The sequence below is a fragment of the Larus michahellis genome, chromosome Z, assembly GCF_964199755.1.
Source record: "Larus michahellis chromosome Z, bLarMic1.1, whole genome shotgun sequence".
Taxonomy (NCBI): Eukaryota; Metazoa; Chordata; class Aves; order Charadriiformes; family Laridae; genus Larus; species Larus michahellis.
In genome coordinates, this window is record NC_133930.1 from 80,746,649 (window position 1) to 80,773,079 (window position 26,431).

Sequence of the window (26,431 nt, forward strand, 5' to 3'; positions counted from 1 at the left end):
GCCAGGCAGCTCTCCAGCCACACTGCCCCAAGCCTGAAGCAATGCATGGGGTTGTTGTGGCCCAAGTGCAGATCCTGGCGCTTGGCCTTGTTGAAGCTCATACGGCTAGCATTGGCCCATCGGTCCAATCTATCCAAGTCTCTCTGTAGTGCCTCCCTATCCTCATGCAGATCAACACTCCCATTTAACTTGGTATCATCTACAAACTTGCTGATGATACACTCTATGTCCTTATCAAGATCATCAATAAAGATGTTAAACAGAAACGGTCCCAACACCGAGCCGTGAGGGACACCACTTGTGACCGGTCGCCAGCTCAATTTAACTCCGTTAACCACCACTCTTTGGGACCGCCCATCCAGCCAGTGCTTGATCCAGCCGATCGTATGCTCATCCAGGCCACGAGCCGCCAGTTTTTCCATGAGAATTCTATGGGGAACAGTGTCAAATGCTTTTCGAAAGTCTAGGTAGACAATATGAACATCCTTTCCCCCATCCAATAATCGTGTCCTCTTGTCATAGGAGATCAGGTTCATCAGGTAGGACCTGCCTTTCCTAAACCCATGCTGACTAGGTCTGATCCCCTGCTTGTCCATTATACGGCTTGTAATAGCACTCAAGATGATCTGCTCCATGACCTTCCCTGCTACCGAGGTCAGGCTGACAGGTCTATAGTTTCCTGGATCCTCCTTTCTGCCTTTCTTGTAGATGGGTGTTACATTTGCTACCCTCCAGTCCATTGGGACCTCCCCAGTTAGCCATGACTTCAGGTAGATCATGGAAAGTGGCTTGGCGAGCACGTCTGCCAACTCTTTCAGCACTCTTGGATGTAACCCACCCGATCCCATAGACTTGTGCGCATCCAAGCGGCGTAGCAGGTCGTAGATCACTTCCTCTTTCATTGTGATGACCTCCTGCAGCTTCCCCTCCCTGTCTCCTAGCTCACGAGGCTGGGTGCCCAGGGAACAGCTAGTTCCACTGCTAAAGACTGAGGCAAAGTAGGCGTTGAGCACCTCAGCCTTTTCCTCATCCTTTGTGACTCTGTTTCCCTCTGCATGTTGTGTAATGGCATTTCCCCATGCAACCTTCACTTAACCAAAATTTCGGAATTCAATTTAAAGTTTTCAAGTCACTTATGAATACATTTCTATACAATAGTAACAATAACCACAGTTGTCAGAATGCTAAGACCAGCTGTAGAACTATTAGAAAAATAACAATAATAAAAAAATACCCAATGAAAAAGACCCAATGAAATATTTTGCAGAATACTGTTCTTTTGACACTTTGAATTAAAGCCATAAAAAAAAATTATAATTGTTATTCAGTTTAAGAATTGCTAGGAACCTACAGGGGCAACCTCTACGAACACTATGAAGTTTATGCACCACTCCAATATACAGATTTAGCATTTTATGTGCTATGCATAAGTTTATAATGCACATGCTTTCCAACAAGAGACCAAATCTAAATTATTTCTGTATTTTTACACTCCCAAAGTTGTTTGCAATTGTTTTCCTTAAGAACTATTGGAAACTGTGTAAAAGAATGGTGAGATCATAGAATTAATTTCATAGAAGTCTAATGGGAGCTTCTAGAGAGACTATAAAGGTGCCTGTTAACTTCAAAGGACTTCGAGCACATTATAAATAAGGTAAGGCTCTACAGGAATCTTTACCGCAGTAACTAGACATCTTGCTTTCACAGCAATATTTGTGGCCTTATTTTCATACTTTTTTGTGTATTTTGAGGGTACTTTCTTAAAACCCTATTTCCATTTTGAAAACTCACATAAAATAAAATTACAAAATAAAATAAAATAAAATAAAATAAAATAAAATAAAATAAAATAAAATAAAATAAAATAAAATAAAATAAAATAAAATAAAATAAAATGAAAGTCAGAGAAAACTGACTTATTGCTCTGATCATACAATGACATTTGAATCTGCATAGGTGCCTACTGCCTGTTTTTCAAAATTTTTATGTTTTAGTTATAGCCACTAAAACATTCTCATTTTCTCTGTGGCATCACACTTCCAATACTGGACTATGTCAGTATTTCCTGATCGTCTATTTACCTGTTCAAATGCATATTTAATGGATTTTCATCTGAGGTAATTTAAATTTAATAGAATTTTGGACCTTTCTTATTAGTTTTAAAAGAGTTGGTACTTTAGAAGTTTTTATATAATCTGAAGCAGATTTTTCATTTTTAATTACTTTTAATATATACTGGCATGGAAACCTTCATCCCATTAAGTAACATACCATCTAATTTTACACTGTAGAAGCATATCTTCAGGGCAACAATTCCTACTGTTATCAATGAACCTTATTAAAATAATTGGCTATTTATATAACAAGCATTTGACAAATCTTTTTAACTGTAGTTGAGAAAAAAATCTTATTAAGGAGTGAATCAATTTGTGAATCATTTTTTTATTACAAGCAATGCTCCAAAAATCTCAACTTCACAAGTAAACTTAAATTATCCAGCATTAGACTGTAACTTCTAACTGGATAACTTGTTAAAGTAGCGTAGGTGGCCTCGTGGCAAGACCAATTATTTTCAAAGCAAGTTTGAACCCAGATCAGTAAATTAGCATATTTCCCCCCACATATACGAAAATAATTGTATTCTTTCAAAATGCAGTTGTTTATGCATTTCAGAATAGAGTAAGCGTAGGGATATATCTTTTTCACATGAGTACAGTTATGGCATGTGTTTTGAAAAATGTTATTAGACCAACAAGTCCTGGAGGATATGATGATGGATGTTTTAAAATGACTAAAACAGATGGTTATATTTGTTCACATGTCTGTATTTGATGTACATGGAGTGAAGTGTATTCCTTTATGGCCAATCTATATACATCTCATTTAAGTTCTCATAAAAAGTTGTCTGTGGGACTTCAGTGCACTTATGTTGCATAAATACACATAAATGTACTGTGTAAAGGTAATTTTTACTTTTTGCTAATACCTTTCAGATTCATACTCCTAGCTGCTCAAAAATGTATGCATGTTTTACACTCTATGAATCTTATTGTTAGATTTAATCACAGAAATAATCTAGCACTGAAAATAGGAGAATAGGTTAGATCTTTCGGCACAGTTCTCTAACCTTTTTCCATTCTAGTGGCTGTGGAGTACCACATTTTATTACATTTAACATACATGAGCGCACATTAGGTTAAGAGCACATTTATAAGTTACTTAAGAGTTACGAAAAATTAATAAATGAATGGGTGGCTTAAAACATGCGTAACTGAATGTCTATTATTCACTATAGGAAATCACTGTGTTCATTATAACCACAGGTATATCCTTAGTCCTATAAGGTTTATACGTTTGCTCATACTCTATGCACAAGACCAAGAGGAAAAACCTGGGGAACTACAAGTCGGTCAGCCTCACCTCAGCTCCTAGGAAGGTCATGAAGAAAGCCATCCTGTAAAGCATTTCCCAGCACATGAAGGACAAGAAGGTGGTGCAAAGTATTCAGCATGGGTTTATGGTCAGCATGCTTGACCAAGCTGCTAGCATGCTACGATGAGGTCACTGGGTCAGTGAATGGGGGTGAGCAGTGGATGTTGTTTGCCACAACTTTAGTATGACTTTTAAGAGTCGCCCATAACATACTTATAGGCAGGCTGACAGTGTGCCAGTTAGGTAAGTTAGACAGTAAAGTGGATTAAAAACCAGCTGAATGGCTGCACCCAGAGTATGGTGATCAGTGGCAAAAAGTCCAGTTGGAAGCAAACCACTGGTGGTGAGTCCTAGGGGTCAACACAGGGGCCAACACTGTTCAACGTCTCCATTAAAGAACACGACGATGGAACAGAGGGCACTCTCATCAACTTGACAGATGATACAAAATGGGGAGGAGTGTCTGACATACCAGCTGGGTGTGCTGCCATCCAGAGGGACCTCAACAGGCTGCAGAAGTGCACTGAAGAGGAACCTTATGAAGTTCAACAAGGGGAAGTGCGAAGTGTTGCTTCTGAGGAGGAGCGGTCCCATGCATCAGTACACACTGCGGGGCCAACCAGCTGGAAAGCAGCTTGGCAGACAAGGACCTGGGGGTCCTGGTGGACAACAAGCTGTCCATGAGACAGCAATGCATCCTCATGGCAAAGAAGGCCAACATCCTCCTGAGCTGTATTAGGCAGAGCATTGCCAGCAGGTCAGGGGAGGTGATCCTTCCTCTCTACTCAGCTCTGGGAAGACATAGAAAAATTTGTCTTGAAGGGACTTTCAAAGATCATTTAGTTCCAACCCTCCTGCCATGGTCAGGGTTATCTTTCACTAGAGCAGGTTTCTCAAAGCCCCATGCAACCTGACCTTGAACACTTGCAGGCATGGGGCATCTGGACTGCTGTGTCCAGTGCTGGGCTTCCCAGTACAAAAAAGATGTGGACTTTTTGGAGTCAATCCAGTGTAGGGCCATGGTGACTAAGGGACTGGAACATCTGACCTACAAGGAGATGCTGAGAGAATTGAGACTGCTCAGTCTGCATAAGGGGAGGCTCAGGGGAATCTTACTGTTATAAGTTTCTTTCTCTCTCTCCCTCCTCACTCTACAAGAAGGGTCAGAAGGAGGATCCGGGAAACTACAGGCCTGTCAGCATGACCTCGATACCAGGAAAGATCATGGAGAGGATCATCTTGAGTGAGCTCTCCCAGCAAGTGCAGGGTGGCCAAGGGATCAGGGCCAGCCAGCAGGGGTTTAGGAAGGGGAGGTCCTGCTTAACCAACCTGATCTCTTTCTATGACGATGTGACCCGCCTTCTGGATGTGGGGAAGGCTGTGGACATTGTCTATCTGGACTTTGGTAAGGCCTTTGACACTGTCCGCCACAGCATTCTCCTGGAGAAGCTGGTGAATCGTGGCATAGACAAGTGTACTCTTTGCTGGGTTAAAAACTGGCTGGGTGGCCGTGCCCAGAGAGTTGCGATTAATGGGGTGAAATCCTCTTGGCAGCCGGTCACCAGGAGTGTCCCTCAGGGCTCAGTTTTGGGGCCAGTTTTGTTTAATATCTTTATCAATGATCTCCATGAGGGGATTGAGTGCACCCTCAGTAAGTTTGCAGATGACACCAAACCAGGTGAGAGAGTTGATCTGCTTGAGGGTAGGAAGGCTCTACAGAGGGACCTGGACAGGCTGGATCGATGGGCCAAGGCCAATTGTATGAGGTTTAATAAGGCCAAGTGCCGGGTCCTGCATTTCGGTCACAACAACCCCAAGCAACGCTACAGGCTTGGGGAAGAGTGGTTGGAAAGCTGCCCAGCAGAAAAGGACCTGGGGGTGCTGGTGGACGGACAGCTTCACATGAGCCAGCAGTGTGCCCAGGTGGCCGAGAGGGCCAAGAGCATTCTGGTTTCTATCAGGAATAGCATGGCCAGCAGGAGCAGGGAAGTGATGGTGCCTCTGTACTCGGCACTGGTGAGGCCTCACCTCGAGTGCTGTGTTCAGTTCTGGGCCCCTCTGTACAAGAGGGACATTGAAGTGCTGGAGCGTGTCCAGAGGAGAGCGACCAGGCTGGTGAGGGGTCTGGAGACCAGGGCATATGAGGAGAGGCTGAGGGAGCTGGGCATGTTTAGCTTGGAGAAGAGGAGGCTGATGGCAGACCCCATTGCCCTCCACAACTACCTGAAAGGAGGGTGGAAGAGGTGGGTGTTGGCCTCTTCTCCAGGTGAATAATGACAGGACCAGAGGAAATGGTCTGAAGACGCGGCAGGGGAGGTTTAGATTAGATATTAGGAAGAATGACTTTACTGAAAGAGTGGTCAGGTACTGGAAGAGCCTGCCCAGGGAAGTGGCTGAGTCACCTTCCCTAGAGATATTTAAGAGACGTCTAGATTTGGCACTTCAGGGCATGCTCTGAAGGGCAGAGATTGTAGGTTGTTTGTTTGTGGTTTTTTTTTTTTTTTTTGGTGTGTGTATGGTTGGACTTGATGATCTCAAAGGTCCTTTCCAACCATGAAGATTCTATGATTCTATGATTCCATGATCTGCTGTTCATCTCAGTGGCCAGTCCAGCCCAAACCATGACACTTACCCCTGTGTATAAGTATCTGGTGGGAAGAAATGAAGATAAAAGAGACAGACTCTCCTCAGTGCTGCCCACTGACCAGACAGGTGGAAATGAGCTCTACTTAACATACAGGAAAACCCATCTGAACATACTTTCTTATAGTGAGAGTGGTAAAACACAGGAGAGAAGTTGTGGAGTCTCCATCTGGGCAAATATTCAAAACATGACTGGACACGGTTCTGGGAAACCTGCTCTGATTGAAGTTGCTTGAGGATAGGGATTGCACTAGGTGATCTCCTGAAGTCCCTTCCAACCTGAACAATTCTGTGATTCTGTGATATAAGCATATGGTGTATATGCCGTGTATATAGTATGTATTATCTATGGCAAATACACTCATTTGATAACCACTTATCAATCATTTTATCTTTTGGACTACAGTAATTTCCTTGTCTCCTCTGCAAAGGTGAAAAGGAAGACCTCATCTCCCTCTCCATAAAACATGCAAAATATGTGTGAAGTAGTTTCTTCACATCACCAATGACTGCCTAGTACAGGAACGGAAATATTTATTGCAGTGACTACTGTCTCCATCTGACTGACAGCTCTATTACCTCAGGGCGCGTACACCGGAGTTGTTCTTCATGATTCACAGAGAGTTATATGTCCTGCACTAAAAAAATCTCTCAGAACTGGAACTTGTATTTATGGCAGCTGGCCCAGGCAATGTCACCTTTGCTTGACGATCACATCAAGTATGACCTATCCAAATAGGTTTATGCATTTTCCAAAACTATGTTTAGAGGCTAAAGAATTGCCTTCCAGTCTATACATATAATCAGTACCATAACTTAGAGCCATGGGTGGTTTAATCCCTGTGAAAGATCTATTTTTTCTGAGAAATGGGAGGAAGGTTTCTCTCTGTTACAGCACTGAAGTAATGAAATCAGAAAAAAATACTGTAAAATCTAAATTTTAGATTCAGGCAAAAATTATTTTCACCTTTCACTTTTTTCCCCATTTTTGTATACATCTTCTGAAGTGTTATTCTGAATCTCCCTTAAATATTAAGTATGACCAACAAAAAAAAAAAAATAGAATGGATGAGAAAAGAGCAGATTAATTTCTCTCTAACAATGAAAACTATTGGTATTGGTAATCTGCTTTTAAATGAACTCTAAAAACTACATGAGAGTAATGATTGTAACTGATTGGATAATAAACGGCTCTGCTAAATACACAAAAGAATCACATACAATACATTTTCAGAAACAGATACCTTACTGACTTGTGTTGAGGATAAAATGAAATCTGACAAAATTACAAGACTTATATATTATTTGCAGTTAAATAACAATTTAAATTCTCTTTTATGGTGTAATGCATACATCATATTGCATACATGCACATGCAACATCAATTCACTGCCAAAGCTTTGTTGTAAGGGGGTAATTCCTGAATGCTATCATTTCTGCTCATCCATAGCCATGCACAGATCCCAGCAGAAGTCCTTCTGAGATGATAACTAGTGGTTAGAGTCACTGAAGGTCTGTGCACCTGGGCAGAGAATTGTGACCATAAGAACTAATAAGCTCTTCTGGAAAGCTGTGTGGGTACATTCAGTGATCTGATCCCAGTGATAAATCCCTTCTTGCGGTTTGGTTGTATACACTTCCAGAAAAGCCTGGTGAGACAATGCAGACTGAAGTCTGATGGGGGTATGTTCTCAGGGAAGATGGGTGCCATCATTTTGGCAGTATCAAGCAATCACACTAGAGGATAAAACAAAATTCAGGCCGTATCATGAGAATGATCAGAACACCAATTGCTTCTCATGATGTCAGACAAATCACGTTAATAAATTGTAAGGAAGAGAAGCAAGATCTATTCACTGTTTTCAGTGTACTTGGAGAAAAACATAGGCCAGACAGGTTATGTCTACATTTAAAAGTAGTGCGGTTTTACGGAATTATAATTGTAGAATGAAATGGTTAGAGCTGAGGACACAATGTCTGCATGTCCCTACACATATCTCAGGGATGTTTTCTCCATAAAAGTTCTAGGCTGGCTGGGAGGACCAAATGCCCATTTACCCACTGGAATGTTTTATGTCAAATTTTAGTGTGTACACGAGGAATCTTAGACTACCAGATTATTTTCTTTTACATTATTTTAGTCTCAAAGGGATCCAGTTCTTATGCTCTGAGACTGCTGTCACATGAAACAAAGCACAGTAAGTGCAGATGATCAAGAGATTTTCTTTAAAAATGCAGTCCTGATTCAAACTAAAACACTCATCCAGATGCCCTACAGAAATAATTGTATATTATTTAACACATCAGAATAAATGCAAGCTAGAAGAATATCCTGGGTATTCATATGCAAATGTGACAGCACCATGAGTTTTGCTTGAGATATTTTATGAATACAAAGGGAATACATTTGTAATGCAGATTGGTATGTGCTATTAGACTATTATCTCATTATATCGAGCTTCAAGTCCAAGTACTGTTTTTTCAAGATTTGCACACACAGGCAATGAGTCTGATGCTATATCCTTCTCTGCCTCTGTGTACCGTTGCTTACCAGTAAACCCACTGATCTCAAAAGTGTACCCACATGAATAAATACTAGTTATAATTTCAAAAGAGTAGCTAGAGTACTGAATAGATTTCTGGATCTTCTTTCTAAAAAGTTCTTTGGCTTCTTCAAACTGTTTCACTAGGTCTGTAGTATAAAAAAAAAATGCTTAACGACTAAATTTTTTTGTTTCTTTAATTTTTCGAAAAATTGCCATGTGAATCATTCAAGTTCCAAACGTTAAAGTCAGTCATATAATTTTCAACTGGTTCAATGAACAATGGAAATACCGATATTCTATATAGTATTAGGGAATTGTACAGCTGCATGCCAGCATGAGTTCCTAACACAAATACAATATTTTAATTCAGCATCCTTGACACACCTACACACACAGATGGTTGAGCACGGCAGTTCTTACAGGAGCTGAACAATAAAAAGAAAAAATCAAGAAAAAGATCTAAATTACAAAACTCATCTTTTTTATAACAGCTGCTTCCTACACAGATGGATCAGACTATGCCACTGTGTAACAAAATTCTAAATTATATATTTTGTCTCATTAAATAATGAGATTTCATTTCAAGATTTCATTTATCTTCATTATCTTCCTCACAGAAATGTGCTGGTATATCTGTAATGAACCTGTGAGTGCAACAAAGACTGAAAGCAATCCTTCCTTTAAAGTTGAGGTGTGGTTGTGACAGTCCTAAACCATCACGATAAATGAAATTGTCTTATAATTTCCTGCGTCTACATAGGTGGGCATAAAAAGTGGGAGAAGGAACAGAGAACAGATGCTTTCTTCAGCTCCAGTTTTCCTGTGTTCTTCCTCTAACCATACATAATTCTATTGTGGCTCATTGATTGTTCTCTTGTGTGAGATTCAGTGCACCCTCAGCCCTTTTCCAGATGACACCAAGCTGAGTGGTGTAGCTGACATGCTTGAAGGAAGGGACACCATAAAGAGGGACCTTGACACGTTGGAGGAGTGGGCCCATGTGAACTTCAAGAAGCTCAAAAAGTCCAAGTGCAAGGTCCTGCACGTGGGTCAGGGCTATCCCCAATAACAATGAAGACTGGGGGATGGATGGATTGAGAGCAGACCTGCAGAGAAGGTGGATGGTGGACATGAGCCAGCAATGTGTGATGGCAGCCCAGAAAGCCAGTCATTTCCTGGGCTACATAAAACGAAATGTGGCCATCAGGTCAAGGGAGGTGATTCTGCCCCTCCACTTTTGTGAGGCCCCACGTGGAGTACTGCATCCTGCTCTGGTGTCCCCAGTACAAGAAAGGCATGGACCTGTTAGAGTGGATCCTCCTCCTCAGGAGGGCTACAAGAATGGTCAGAGGGCCGAAGCATCTTTCCCATGAAGCCAGGCTGAGTGAGTTGGGGCTGTTCAGCCTGGAGAAGAAAATACCCTGGCAACACCATATTGCAGCCTTTCAATATATAAAGGGGGCTTACGAGAAAGATGGAGAGAGAATTTTTACCAGGGCCTGTAGTGACAGGACATGGAGCAATGGTTTTAAAGAAATTTTTTATGATGAGGGTGGTGAGACACAGCAACAGTTTTCCCACAGAGCTGTGGATTCCCCATCCCTCAAAATGTTCAAGGCCAGGTTGGATGGGGCTTTAAGAAACCTGGTCTAGTGAAAGATGTCCCTGCTTATGGAAGTGAGGTTGGACTAGGTGATCTCTGAGGGTCTTTTCAACCCAAACTGTTCTATGATTCTATGATATCGTCTATTGGGTCAGAGTTGCAAAAATTAACACATTCAGTAGTAATAATTCTGTACTGATTTATTAATGTAGTTAAGAGTTTCTTCTTGATGTCCTTCCTTGAAGAAAAGTTGTGTAAGTGACAGTCTGAGAACAGCCCACTGTTATAAGACACTTAGCACCTCAAGGCTGCGTTAAAGAGCTCATGCTCAAAGCTTTAAGAAAAGGTCTTTTGACCATACAGAAAGGCAAGGATATCGACCTCAATAGCACGCATACTTTGACTGTTAGAAAGATGGAGTCATATACAGAGATGGAAAGCAGGCTCATTCACAAAGTGCATTGCTTGTCAAACTGACAAGTGAAGGTAAAAATTTAAAAAAACAGAAATCAGTTAGTATCAGTAATGCTATTTATAGGACCACCCTAACAGACAAGGTGAGTTTATGTTATCCAATCACTGTTATTCCATTTAAAGTCTGTTTTCCTTTTCAGAGCTTTTCTGTGACAAATCCTGAGCATTGTGAGCATTCCCATGGATAAGTCTAAGACTGAACAGAAAGAAAACGGACAATAGTCACAATTCTGGAAAGCTGCCAAAACCAGAATATTGAATTTGGGAAAAGAAATACAGAAAGCAAAGCAGTAAGAAATGCTTATTTTCTTGACTCAAATTCTGAAAAGGGAACAAAAGAATATCATTTAGATATTACAAAATGACCTTTTCCAGTGAAGAAAACAATCCTGTCGCACTTTTCCTAACAGAATTGAAACAAACATGCATTTTTTGTAAGTAGGAAAGGGAACCTGAAAAAGGAAAACACAAAAGAATAAAATGACATTGAGGTCCCAGATAATAGCTTTTGCTTGTTTGAATGCATAATCTTGACAAAAACTGAAAATATTTGTACAGTAGATACTGCATGGTATAATGCAGTATTAAGTGATAAAGTATGAGCATAATACATCAAGAGATACTGAATTAATTGTTGTTGCTCTTATCCAAGAAAACCCTCTATTGATGTAAACTGAAGTTTGAATGATGAGTGCATCATCATACCTTTATCTGAAATACCCAATCTGTTTAAGTATGAGATGTTATATTTAAGAAATATAAACTCCAAACTGATACTAGATTAAGGAAAAAAATAGTTCATAAAAATAGGAGTGGATGAGACCAGATGAATCATAATGTCCAGTTCCCTGTCCGTTACTGAAGAATTTCATATAAGTCCTGAAACTACTTATCATTTTCTTACAATATTTATCTGTTACAAAATGACTTTAGCAGCATAATCCACATATTCTTCCACATTCTTATTTCACAAAGCCGTGCAAGACCATTTACACACTGCTTTCAAAAAAGCAGTCTAGTTATTGAACACCTAAGAGGGAATCTTTGTGAGTTTTTTTGTAAAAGTGTTTCCATGCAGCATTAGCAAGAGTCAGTGCTAGTATTTTTGTGTAATGTATTCAGGAATATAAACAGTTATTTTTATTCTGAGGACACACACTGAAAAGGCATGTTATAACATTCATGTTATAAAAAAGAGAATGTGTGATGTTGACATTGCAATGATAACTATTATTGAATTTAAAGAGATCATTTTTAATTCAATATTTATTATCAATTCAAATATAAAGAGGAACTTGTGTAAAATATCTCCATTTGTTCTCTTTTTAATTCAGAATATGAACAAATTTAATATCTTTGATAATCAAACTAATTCATGCATTTTTGGAACATGAATTTATTTCCACCGTAAATTAATACCAAACCTTAAGAAAGACAGTAATTAGGGGAAGAGACATTTACTTTCCTACAAAAGATGTTTATAATGGCTATTGACAACCTTAGTGACTTTTATGCCGTAGAAACACACATCTTCTTAAAAGTACCATTCATTGTATAGTCCAGTCAGTGTGTAGGTGATAAGAAATCCACCCCTCTGTTCAATATCCCCATAAAACCCAAAAGCAATTGGGAAGATCTGCTTCCTCCCACTATGACATCTTATGAAAGAAACTTAGGCATCAAAGAAGGCAGCTTAATAAAAGCCTCAGCTCAACATCCAGTTCTGGTTAAAACAGGAAAAAATTGAAAAGAAACTTCCAACAAAATGCTGCATAAAGAATACAGAAAGTACTGTAAGGATCTTCTGCCAAATAAATGGTACAGCTCTGTTTTCAGTATAGGTCACTGTTGCAGTGAAATATACCACAGAACAAAAAGGGTTTTGACAAGACCATGGAGAAACCATTTAAAAATCCTGGACAAACTCTCATGTGAAACAGAAAGGAAACAATTTGAACTGTTTACACGGAAAAAGGTCAGAGGGAACATGACAAATGTATGCAAAATCGTAAGTGGCATACAGAAGGCACTCAAAAGCTGCTTTTCTTCTAGTCTTATAATACTCAAAGAATAAAACATCTAAAGATGCTGAAAGACAGCAGGTTTGAAATTGAAAAGGGATTTTTTTCAGTGTACAGCATTAGACTATGAAACTCAATGCATAGGGAAATTTTTAAGGTCAGTAATTCAACAAGAAAAAAAAGCTGTTGGAAGTGTGTATGAATGAGAAGAATAAACAGGGCTATACAAGCAAATGCTAACAAGAGTGAAAAAAAATTGGAGGTGATATTATACTTCCTGCCTGGGATTCCTTCCTGCCAATCTCTGGCTATTACAGAATGAAATAAAATCTTCAAGTAGGGGACAAGTTATGCCCCTTCTTTTCATGGTGGGGGTGTCCTGACCCCTCCTCTGAAGCATCCAGTGTTGGTCTATTACCTGAGATTTAATATTTTTTCTCTCTGGGTTTCAGCTAGTCTTATCTCAGTCACCTACTGCTTTAACTAAGGTATTTATTTGGATCTCAAGGAAAAAAAACCCCTACTTCCGATAGCCCAAAAATTGCTGTCGCTGTTGTTCAATCTTACCACACATTTATTGTAAGAAGATTCATCACCAAAACTTTCTTTGTTTTCAACTGAAAACCATATTATTTTTTACCTCTTTAGAGAATTTGTTTTTCCAGGCAGCTTCAAACAAAAGTTTTCCTGGACCTCTGTGAATAGGCAAACACCGCAGTTGTGCCATTTTTGTGCTCCACTTTTTGCCTCCTTACACAGTTTCCATTTTACGAACGGTATTTTATTGACTTTTATTCCAGTAGCCTTTACCGGCTATTTGCTCTTTTCTTCTTTATTAGTCGTGTCTCTTTTAGACAGTTTTCAAATTATTCTAGAAGATTCCCAAATGAGCAATGGTATATCTGCTTTCCTTCATTTCTTATCTAAGCAACTGGTTGGACACAGGAATAGTTTTCAGACTTCAGCTCAACAGTACTTAGATTTATAAGCTCCCTAAGACATACTTATACTTGTAACTCACTACTACTACACCATATAGCTTATTACTACTACATTATACAAATTATTGCTAGTGTAATTTGTTAAAACTGTGCATACAGCTAATTACAATGAGCAGCTCCACACAAAATAAAAAGGAACACCTGGGATAGATTTAGAACTCCCCAAGCCCTATCAGAAGCCATAGCGAGTGTTCATCAGCAGAAGCATGGGATGAACATCTGGTATAGTGCAACTGTATGTACCCTAGTACGTTAAATTTGTCCGTTTGTCCAGGGGTTCCTCTGGCTTGGAACAAGCTACATCTGTGCAACATACAATCATTTTAGCCTCCAAAACAAGACGTCTGTATGAAAACCACCTGTGGGGAATGGTTTCTGGAGTGCTTTACCACCAAACTGCAGCCAGAAATGGTTTATCAAGAGCACCCATTCATTGTAACACACAAAATCCATGCCACAGGATGTTCTACAGCTTCCTCACATATATTTCTTCCTCGTAGCTGGAAAAGTTACTAGGAATTGAATTTCCTGGTAGAGCTGAAGCTGTAGATTATGCATCGTGTCAGCTGGTGAGAAATGCCTAGCCACTGGCCTTTCCAGTTGCAGCCCCACAGTTAAAAGCCACTGCCCTATGGGTAGTTGGGATGATGCCTCAACGTACTATCAAAATGTGAGCTGATGCTCTGCGACATGGCACCCATCCATGCAGTTTCCCAATACATTAATGTAGCAGATGTGAATATCACAGACCATCTATGACGGGGAGGTAGAAAGATTGTCCAGATAATTCTGTACAAACACTGGGAAGGGCTTGCTTACATTATTAAATGTGTTCGATTAATAACCTTTATTCGTCTTGGACTGCAAGGTGTTTAGTTATGGCTGACAGAGTTAATGATCCTCAGAATATTAAACCACATCCAAATCAAACCTTTAAATCTGAACTCTTTATTGTTTCTAATGGTTGGGTTTTTTTCTGGTTGGATCTGTGTGTCATTTGAGTTAGCTGCGTGGCAGCCAGTAACCCACACTTTGACATATATTGTTACTAATGCCCCAGTTTCCTCTGTTTTCAGCAGGCAGTCTATCTGATAATCACAATAATATACAATCTATTTGATAATCACAATAATATATTGTCTATATATCTCAATGTTATGGAATATTTTGGGTGGAAAAACTGTCCATTTCAGTCTTCTGTGTGTTTTCATGGATTTTGCCTTGTTCTGTAGAACTGTATTTCTAACGTGTTTTAATAGGTGACAGTATAATCCCTCTATATGTAGATGAAGGCAATTTGAACAGCAATTTGTCCAGCATTTTCATCTGTCATTTGAAGAGTGATTAGCAAGGCTGATAATGGTTTAACAATGGATGCTGGTTCATGAATAGCAGTAGGGCTTTTCCATTACAAGCTGAAAAAATCTCAGAAAATTGACTTTCTTGAAATTCATGGTTAAAGAAAAGGGAATTATAACACACACAATGATTACATGCTTCTTTCTGGTGAATGACAAGGCCATGTATTTACATAGCTTTCAGTCGAAGTGATCTTGTAGGACCAAAATGTTTTGCTGCTCTTACGAATGAGCATCAGCGCCACAGAGGACACCCTAGTCTTCCTGGGCATGAGTTGTATGCTATTTTCAGGAATTTAAGTGTTCTAAGTTACTCCTTGGAAGAGCTGCTTTCTCGGTGTAGTGAGACCGTAGGGAGACTTGTCTTGCCTTAAGGTACTTCTTGCAAATACTTCCTCTCTCCTTGTCGCTAAATACTGTCAATAACACATTTGAAAGCCAGATTATCATACATTAACAGCATTGTAACCTGGGCAGTGTTTAGGGAGAATCTTCAGATAAGTAAATACCTCTTAAATAATGGAGGGCTATTTAAAGAACATGTTGTTCTTGGGTATCACCACAAAAATATGCCCAGGTGTCTACCTGAGGTAGACATTCCTAGCCAAAAATTGATTTGTTTATAAGCCCTGAAATGGGAAACTTTATTTCCTTTTTTGTCACTGGGGAATCAGAATCTTTTCAGAAAACCATTGCCAATTAATATCAGTTTTGAAATAAATCTAGAGGATACAATCAGAGAAATTGCTAATGATCTCTTTTTTAATTTACATATTAATTATTTACATGGGTAAAATGTCAAGGAACCTCGGAAATATTGACAGGTTATTTGCTGATGCAAATGACAAAATACCAGCTCTGGGAATGTATCTCAACTGCAAAATCAATCACCTAGCTTAACTGATTTAGCAAAAGAATACTAGACATGAAAGAAATCCAAGACAGAAAATCTTGTACAAGAGGAGAATACTGTGATTTTTTGGAAATCTTAACAATTTAGATGAACATATGTGTCTTGCAACAAGGTCATTTTAATTTTCATTTTTACGATGGAACTACTTTGTCAAACTTCTTACTTGATTTACAGTGAGACCAGAATTGAAGTGCTAAACTTTGTGAAGCAGAGGAATCTGTATCAAAGGAACGTTGTGAAATGAGCTAAAGGGATATGATATAAAAGAGTTATATTAAGTCCACCGGTGGAAGTCCCATACTTCTTCCTGATTGCAGAGACCTCCTCTGCTGCCTCTCATAGCTGACATCCTTAGACAATCTCTGAACTCTATACAATACATATATTGTATGTGATTTATTATCACATCATAAGTCAGATTATCTCAAAAGGACTGAATTTCATTGTCCCCCAAAGAGTAACTGTTCAGATAAACTTGAGTTATTTCAAATCGGTTTAGCTGCCTTCTTGGGTTCTACTCTCCCCACAATGAATCTGAATCATCAATGTGAGAGCTCTACTTTATTCTAAAGTTGGTATAAATAGACTTGGCTGATTACCAGGATCATTAGCTAACTGTTACACACCTGAATATTTTTAAAATGATACTGGGGACACAGTATCACTCTGTGATGTACTACTGTATGGTTTTTTTCATTAATTAGATAACAAGAGATGCTATTTTCCAGGGAGCACATGTTAAGCATGTATTTTGCTTGTTGAAAATTTGTGGGGCTGTTCACTTCACTGCATCCTTGACAAAGGTCACCTCTTTGTCAGTTAATGGAAAGAGAAGTCTTTTGTGTCACATGGTGGCTACTTGACTGGTCCCATGATGAGATGTGCCTGAGAACCTTAGGCCACATGAGGATGTTTTCACATGAGCACCATATGACTGCACATCAATGGCACACAGAAGCGGTCTGCCTGTACCCTCACGTACAGCAGTCATGGGGTTGAAGTTACAGCTATCCACTCTCCAATGACTTTTGCTTCACTTATCAGGTGGCAGGCCCATGTAAAATGCATGCAAGTTCTCCTGGTCTCAGGTAAAATAGAACCAATTTTCTGTTCAGTAATTTTACCTTTTAGCTAAGCCTCTTCTAAATAACAAATCTCTCCGAAATTAACAGCATACTGTGCGGAACAGAAGTATGAGGAACGGGGTTGGGAACCACAAGGTACTGCAGTTGCAAGTTATCCCAGGTAAAATTTTTAAGCTGGTATAACTCTTGAGTTACAGCTAGACATAGTCTTGCCTACTCTCCTGGTCTCAGACTCTTGAGCTCCTGGCTACATGTCTTAAAGGCTGGCAATGACTATCCTTTGCCATCATGATTACTCTATGAACTCAGTGCCCCGTCTTGACTGGGAGCTCTAATGATATCACCATTAGAACAAAAGAGAGTCAGTATGACTGTTGCTGGCAGTCAGCTCCACTAGACGGCCATCCCCAGAATCAGGGCTAGACAGAACAGATCCCAAAGGAGTGGATAATATCCAACATATCCATGTTCCTAGCGGAAAAGGTAGACACATCATTTAACTAGATTAAGTTAGTGGGACTGCCTATGTTACCTACGTAATTAACTGAGAGAGAGAGTGGGGACAAAGTTAATGAAATTGAATATCCACATTCAGGTCTTTGGAGACACTTTCCATTGAGTATATAAGGGACATAATGAACATAAGTAGTTATTTGAGTTGGACTTTATTGGTTCCCGACACTTCAAATTATAGATAACTATCTAAATGGAGCACTTAATTAAGGTAGACTGGATTCAGCGCTTATTCACTCTGATTTGAATGAGTGGATTTATCTTTTATGTGCAAATGGAAGCAGATTCTTGACTGTTTGTTTGAGTTTTTAACCTTCTAACTGAGTAACAGTTGCCTTCCAAATGCATCAATAACATAAGATTTTAAGAACCATGCTGTGCTTTATTGCACAAAATAAAACACAAATTTGGCATACAAGCTTCTCCTTAGGCAAGCACTTGTTCTAAATGACTTTTACATATGAAAAAAACCCAGCTTCTATTTAAGTGTCAAATAGATAACGCAGATTACGTTTATAAATTAGAACATGGTATGATCAGTCACTTTCAGATGAACGTGCATAGCTCTTACTAATTGGTTTTGATCACACAAAACTTCTGATGACATTAATTGGAGAAACATGGACCTGTAATTTTCTGTATGAGCACAAAAAGTGCAATATCTATTTACTACTTAAAATTTTTCATTGGTGAAGTATAGATCTTACTATATAATCCACCCATGAGATATTACTGAAATCTCAAGATTTCAATACTTGTCAGTTAGCTACTTGTCAGTTCCGTAACTACACACTCTAAGACTAGAATACTGACCTGCTTTTGCCAGACTGACCTGAAACCAGGAAAAATTCTTCAGATAAATGATAATGATTAGAAAGAGGTCCAGATACTGTATTTTAAACAGGATTAAATGTCCATCCAATTTAAGTCCGGACCTTCTACCCTTGAATTTAAATATTGTGATTCAAAACATTTCTTCGTAATTTATAAACGCATAGGTAAAGAAAGATCTAGAAGACGTATTTATGCACAAATTTCTTTTCAGTTATTCTTTCCATTCTTGTCTAGCATTAATCAAAACAAACCCACAAACAATTCCAAGTTTCCAACAATTTCCATTAAGTCCGTGCTACGGTTACCTTTTCTTACCATGTTCTAGAATATGTGTAGCAAATTATGCACTGTTGTGTCCACTAAGTTGGAGGTAAGGTCATTTTCTCATTTGCTCATAATATAAAGGCCAAAGACTGACATACTTCAGAAAACCAGATCTGATATTAATCCTCAACATTACAAGCAATAAAATGGCTCCTATCTATAAACACAATAAACATTACCATGTGGAACTTACTGTGCTGGCAGTGAATCCCATTAAATCCCTCTGGACATTTACAAACATATCCTATGAATGTGTCGCCTCGGTACGCTTCACTGATTTCACATATCCCACCATTATGACATGGATTAGGAAGGCAGGGTCCTGAGAGAGGGGAAAAAAAGGAGGAATGTATATACAAACATAATAACAACCATAATAATTTCAGTTGTTTATATGCATTCATTAAAGAAGTAAAATCTCTTCTGTAGACCTTCATATTCCACTAACCCACTAAAATACACCCTTCACTTAGTTCAGATAACTTGCCAGCACAGATTTTTATGAACAAGAAAAAATATGAAGCATGTCACTACTCATTAATCACAACATTATTTTTTAATGTAAGAGAAGACAGGAGACAGAGAAGCTAAATCTTGTTCTCCTATTAAAGATAACAGGCATTCTAACTTTTATACCACTGAGGAAATACGTATTAATCAAATGTGCCTATCATGTACAGAGTGACATGTATAATATCCTGAATAATCAGTATATGTCAAGTTAGTAGTAGAGGAGTTTTTTGCTATGGCTTTGGGTGACTTTCTGAATATGTGACTATCTGGGCCAGCAGTTAGCAGCTACTAAACCAACTATTCCCTTTTAATTGAGTGACTTTTTAGCATGTCTACTTCAAGCTGATTTCAAAAAGATCTTCTGACTAAATTATCTTTTTTTTCCCCAACTAACCACATGCTAGGATACCTAAAGTTTCAGCAGTGAGATCTAATTTGTCAGGTTTGCAATAACTATACATACTTTTAAATAATAACTTCTTTTGTACAGAGTTCTAAAGTTTATTCATTTAACAGCGTGTGTTAAAAGCATTTACATCTTACTATCTTACCAATACTACCTGTAACATACTTCCTACCAGAAGAAAACACTTCAGCATTTTGATGATTTTTTTGCCAATCTTACTGGTAATCATTTATTGGAAAGGCTCACGTGCGAGTTTGTCTGTGAAAAGGTTTGTGAATTCTATATAAAGTATGTTATTTGCTATCTTTGCCATGTACACAGAAAGGTATTAATCTTCGGTTATTGGAATGTGATGTCATAATTATTCACCCAATTAAAATTGCATTTAAAAGTCATAAAAGTCATAAAAGACATAAAAAGTCCAGAAAAGAACTCCTTTCCACAGCACAATTTACTGACAATCTGCTCTGGGAATGATTTAAACTTAAAAGAGCTACAAATTTAATGTTTCTGAGAGTCTGCCTATTAGTTTATAACTACTAACCCAAGGTTTGACAGATGTTCACAGCAACAGCATTCATTCAGAACGTCACGTTAGTGAAAACTGCACTCTAAGAAAATATTAATTTGCAAAAGAAAAATTAACTGAATGACAAGGACGTCAGAACCCATTCCCCAGTTACAACTGGCCGTGTGGTTGTAGCAATTTGAGAAACTATCCATGTACACATTTCTATTACAACTTACATCATTAGCCTATTCCAGGACACAATCCTGCAGAAGTTATGCTTGCTTGCATCATTAAACATGGGATATATCTCACTGAACTCAATAAATAAAAGACATGAATATGTAGTAGCTTATTCTAAATTAGTAGTAAAAAAAGGCAAAAATCATGAAGATGAAAACGAAGGGACTGGCTGTTGCCTTTTTTGCTTTTCCCCATCCACATTTTGCATTACACTTTGAATGTAACGGCACATTACTTTCTTAATTCCAGGCAACATATATCACTCCTTTAACAGGTCAAGCAAAACTCCTGGCTTTCAAGTATCACAGCTTCTGTTCATGTTTTTTCTCCTCTGTAACATTTTGGGAAGAAAGCGGTTTAATTATTTGCACTTTTGGTCTCCCAATGAATATAAGCTGTGTATTTTTTTTTTCAAGTCTCTGTGATAATTCTGCAGTTTGGGGAGTACCTTCGAGAAGCCTCATATGTTAATTGTTTCTATGCAAGCGGATCTCTAATCTTCCAAGAACAATAAATCTTTTAATAATTACTTTCTCATTTTGCTTGCTGCTTTCTCCATATGGCTTGTTAAGCACATGTTCAGCATACTTTCATTGATTTTCTTTAGATTTTGCATTTTTTCAGATCAGTACAAAGTACAAAGGCTTAAAAGGTCATTTGAGGTGCTCAGTAATAAATATACTGTGCATGCCAGTATTTCTAACTAATCTTAGTCTTCTATGATGACTTCCTACTGAAAAAAAACCCACACCAACAATATGTACACTTTTTTTGCCTGATTATAGTGGTTATTTGGTCATAGACATATAATAGCAGTATTTTCAATCTAAATGCTGAGTAATTTTGCTTTGTGGGTTTTTTTTTTTTGTTAATACAAACTGGTAGTTCAAAAATTATTTTGAGAGCAATGAAACATACTAATTAAATGCACTGAAACTAGTAAACAACAATCATCTAATTTTCAGTAGTTAGCATTCGTTTCCTAAAAAGGACATGGGTTAGGCTCATCTGCATTCTAAAAGAATGAATGATTGAGACTTTAAAAAGCCTGTATCATCATACCTTGTTTCTCCTAATTCTCCAGAGGACCACACTCTGAGTTCACACATCTTCAGGGTATTTAAACTGCAAGAACCTTCAAGCGTATGATTCTATTTTTTTATTTTTTTTTACTGACTCTAGAGTATCCCTGATGCAAGTTATGCAGGTTTAAGTGTCTCAAAGGATCTGGGCCCTAATCCTGCCATTATTCCATTTAAGCATCAAAAATGGTATGTAAGATCTAGGCACTTCTGCCGGATGATGATTCTACCTGGACTTGTGCAAAGCATTTGACATTGTCCTGCATGACATCCTTGTCTCTAAATTGGTCAGACATGGATTTAACGAATGGACTGCTCAGTGTATAAAGAATTGGCTGGATGGCCACACTCAAAAAGTTGCAGACAACGGCTCCATGTCCAAGTGGAGACCAGTGGCGAGTGATGTTCCTCAGGGATCAGTACTGGGACCAGTGCTGTTTAACATCTTTGTGAGTGACATGGACAGTGGGATTGAGTGCACCCGCAGCAAGTTTGCTGATGCCACCAAGCTGTGTGGTGCGGTCAATACACTGGAGGGAAGGGATGCCATCCAGAGGGACCTTGACAGGCTTGAGAGGTGGGCTCATGCATACCTCATGATGTTCAGCCAGGCCAAGTGCATGGTCATGCACCTGGGTCATGTAATCTCAAGCACAAACACAGGCTGGGCAGAGAAGGGCTTGAGAGCAGCCCTGAGGAGAGGAGAGGCTGAGAGAGTTGGGTTCAGCCTGGAGAAGAAAAGGCTCTGGGGAGACCTTATAGCAATCTCCCAGAACCTAAAGGGGGCTTACAGGAAAGCTGGGGAGGGACTCTTTATTAGGGAATGTAGTGATGGGATGAGGGGTAACGGTTTTAAATGGGAAGAGGGGAATTTTAGACTAGATGAGAGAAAGAAATTCTTTACTGTGAGGGTGGTGAGACACTGGCCCAAGTTGCCCAGAGAAGCTGTGGCTGCCCCATCCCTGGAGGTGTTCAAGGCCAGGCTGGATGGGGGTTTGAGCAACCTGGTCTGGTGGGAGGTGTCCCTGCCCAGGGCAGGGGGTTGGAACTAGATGATCTTTAAGGTCCCTTCCAACCTATGATCTATGACTCTATGATTCTAATGAGAGGTCCCAACTAACTTCCATAGGGATGTATAGGCTTTTAAATAACATTGTATTGAATACTGGATAATTAATTCCCTGACAATCTGATTAATATTCTCACTCAGATCTGTAGCAGCGAGTTCAAAAACATCCTTCTTTACCAAAAAAATAAAACCCCAAACTTGTCAACAGAGTTTCAAAAAACAGTGGACTTCGGGGATTTTTTTTTTGAAAATCAATAGCGCTGTAATACTTTTGCAGGTAATCTTTAAGTGGCTTCCAACACAAAGAGAACAACATTTGATCAATATTAATGAGCAGTGGAATTCAATGGTGTGCTTTCCAGGCATTTTATCCATGTTCATATAAAATAATGTCAACAAGATTAATTGTGCACTAAAAGTAATAGATCTATTCACTTTGCTGCTCTTTTGAAGCCCTTCTTTGTGCAGTTCCAGTGGTATTAGCTAACATAATAAGTATAGGCCAAAATACATCATTCTGTAATTCAATTGAAATCCCATGCTGTTTTTGAAAAAATATTGCAAGTTAACTGAAAGCATAGCAGGTTTTAAATTTTTTAGATTCTCTTACTGAAATTGCTGAGATTTTATAGATGGACAAATCAAACAAATGCATCCTCAGTAGAGTTGCATAGGAGCTCAAGGCAGTACCATGTTATCTGTTTTCTTCTTTGACAAGTACAGTCAACTAAAACCTCATAAAAATAAAATCTTGTATAATGCAATACTGAAGCAGTAATTACACATTTGAGAGAAAGCTTTAGTTTGTCTATAGCAAGAAAAGTCAGGAAAGCAAGGAAAGCATCGTTTCACCAATAGGACTGTGATTTTTGACAGTGATAATATATAGAAAAAGTGAATTAGCCTATTTAAGAAAACTTACTTATTTTTGTCTTGCAGGATATTAATTTTTTTTTTTTTTAAGTAATAGAAGGAAATGTCCAAGTATCTTTCTACATTTTTCCCCTGACAGTTCAGAGAAAATGTATTTTTTAAAATACCTAGTCTTATTTTGAGCTTCTTTTACTTGCATCGTCTTCCATTTTTGAGGAAAAAATAAAAGAAACAAACAAAAAGATCCTAGAAACTCTGACAGTTTTAAAGCACGTTTAAATATATGTATGCGAATGTCATTACCTAAATTTCTGATTGTTCTCATTTCCATTATTTAGTTTTACTAGAGAGTGGCTGTATCTACAAGAGCAAGCTACACAGTGCAATGAGAAGGGATCTGAAGAGCAAGAGGGTTGATGCTGAGAACCTTATGCGCCCGCAGTGTCCTTCCTGAGAAGGGGGTGTCAGAGTTACTGTGGACTAACTCTAGTCTCTGTCAAGGCTTTTCATCTGCTTAGGTTTGCATCTGTACGTTTGAGGTACGACACTACTTACTGTGCCCTCTAACTGTCCAGGATGCATTAAAGAAAAAAAAAGAAAAATATCACGTTTCCAGTGTGTTGCTGATGAAGGACTGCAGCCCTCCCACTCCTCACCCAGCTGAGGACAGCAAGAGCTGTACGTGAGTTCATCTGGAGCGCAAAATTCATCAGGGACAGACACAGAACCTGCCTGAAAGGGCGGGCTGTGCAGACAGTCAGTGACACAACGAATGCAGACAAGATTTTGTACAATGCACTGAGGTGCATTACCAAGAAGTCTACAGATGCTTTGCCACATATTTTTCCAGAAAATCTTTACCTAGGACTTAAAAATGTGGCAAAGGCCAACTTTGAAGTACAATGGCTAACAGTGGAGCTGTGTAGCAGTAGCTTAGAAAAATCCAAGAAATCAGAAAGCAGTTGAAATAGTAGCCTTAGCAGAAAGAAAAAACAAACACACCCCCCATCACTCTTTCTCTTGCCAATGCCTAATTCAGTGCAAGTTATAACGGCGTAAGCCATTTCTTATGCTTCCACCAAACAGTGTAAGCATTTTTGGCCAAATATAAAATTTGCTGCTGCTTTGGTGGGAGAGACATTCAAAAATACCAGGCAGTTACAGGTGATGTAGTTAAACAAGAAATTTACATCAGTCACATCTTCCTCAAAGTCTGATTCCTTATACTGAAACGTGTGCTTGTTGCAGTGCTAGAATGGGAAAATGATCAAAAATCAAACCCCATCATTTCTTACTGAAACAAGATTAAATGAGGGATATGAAAAATGTAAAGAGAAAAAGGAAAATATACTCCAATGGAGTGACACACACCAAATAAGGACATTTAAAAAATTAAAATGAAAGACAGGGCAATACAAATGTTAATACCTTTTATAGTATCTATCTATCCATCCACTCTTCATGTAGAAATAATGCAACTTTAATGAAAAATACTAGACTAGATATTGACCTTGATATACATCAAGATGAAGATACTGTTAGCTACAAAGCTAATTGCTTCAATTATTTTATTACGGAAGTAGGACTAATAGATAAGGTTACTCTGATGATATAGTAAGCTCCAAACTCCATCAAAACAAATATTGGAGTTATCATAAAACTAATAAAATGTATCAAATGATTTTACATTTCATTGTAAGAGAAAAATACTCTCTAGCTGCTTGCCTTCATACCTGTAGCTTTTCTTAAGCCCCTCTTGGCTCTAAATGAATGTCAGCCAAATAAGTTTTTTTCCCCCTCTGATAAGTTGAAATCTTCATCAGAGCTCTCTCACACATTTTTAACATCAGTAGTTTGAAGTAGTGGTGGTGGTGGTGGTAGTAGTAGTAGTGGTAGTTTTGGAAACACATATACTTTAGGCTTTCTCTACCAAAGTAAAGTCTTCAAAGTAAGTTGTGATAGAGCTCACTTAGCAAGAGCTCTTATATTTTAAAAAGAATATGTGTAAAAGAAGCCAGAGGCGCATATGACTTCTTTCATCTGATGGGAAAAGAAGAATTAATCTCCTTGCTGCTGGAGCTATCAGAATGGCACGAGCTTCCCATGATGAAGAAGCTGAGGATTATCACACTGAATTAGGCTCAGTGTCCAGGTAATCCAACACCCTCTCTCTGCTGCTCATGAGTTCCAGCAACCTGAGAAGAAAACTGAAGAACCCTTCAGTGGGAATAATTAGAAATTTGAATTATATATCTTACAAATATTTGAGATGAGCTTAATCTCTGAATCTTTATATTTGACACTCCGTTCTAACTAGTATGTACGTTTTCTCCATACAGTTAAAAATTATGTTTATACCATCTATATATGCACAAATGAGAGACGACCTCTTTTTCAGAAGTGTATTGAACTTTTTCTTTCCTCATCATTTTAAAAACTCAATTAAATAGATTTTTGAAAGGTACGCCCCTTCAAATGTGTTCTTATAGATTTCAAAGTTCAGCAGACACAAACCCAAAATATAACGTAATCCTATTAGAAAGAAACAGTCTTCATCAGAGACACACAAACGAGCATTCAAATCCAGCAGGAATGTCCCTACAGACTCTGACAGAGAATTGCTTTATTGAACAAAAAGGGCAGAAATCTAGCAAAAGCTTTTGAAGGTCCCTGATTTTCCTCACATTTACTAGTTTGCCTATTAACTTAACAGGATTGTGCAAGATTTACCTGACACCAAGGCTGGTTTTGGGTGTCCCCATCTGCATGTTTATGTGGGAGTCATGGTACTTCAGAGGGCATTTTAACAACTTGGCAGAAAAGACCCTGCATCTGCTGAGTTCTGGGGGTCATTAAATCATACTAAAATACATATTTATGTCTCAGCCTATCTATAGGTTCTAGCACACGAGGATGACGTATCCATTCCAGCAGTGCAGTGTAAGGAATTAAGTCTCACTAGTACACATACTTTGAGCCTGTGCACCACT

At 38.6% G+C, this 26,431-nt stretch overlaps 1 protein-coding gene across 2 annotated transcripts in view; it reads right to left on the reverse strand.

The window, feature by feature from the left end:
- The window catches only part of EDIL3 (EGF like repeats and discoidin domains 3), a 268,965-nt gene that overhangs the window by 110,460 nt on the left and 132,074 nt on the right, over nt 1-26,431 (reverse strand). For both annotated transcript variants that reach the window (XM_074569401.1, XM_074569400.1), the window contains one exon: nt 18,941-19,069. In XM_074569401.1, coding sequence (XP_074425502.1) covers nt 18,941-19,069 — 129 coding nt within the window. The remainder of the gene's footprint in view (nt 1-18,940; nt 19,070-26,431) is intronic.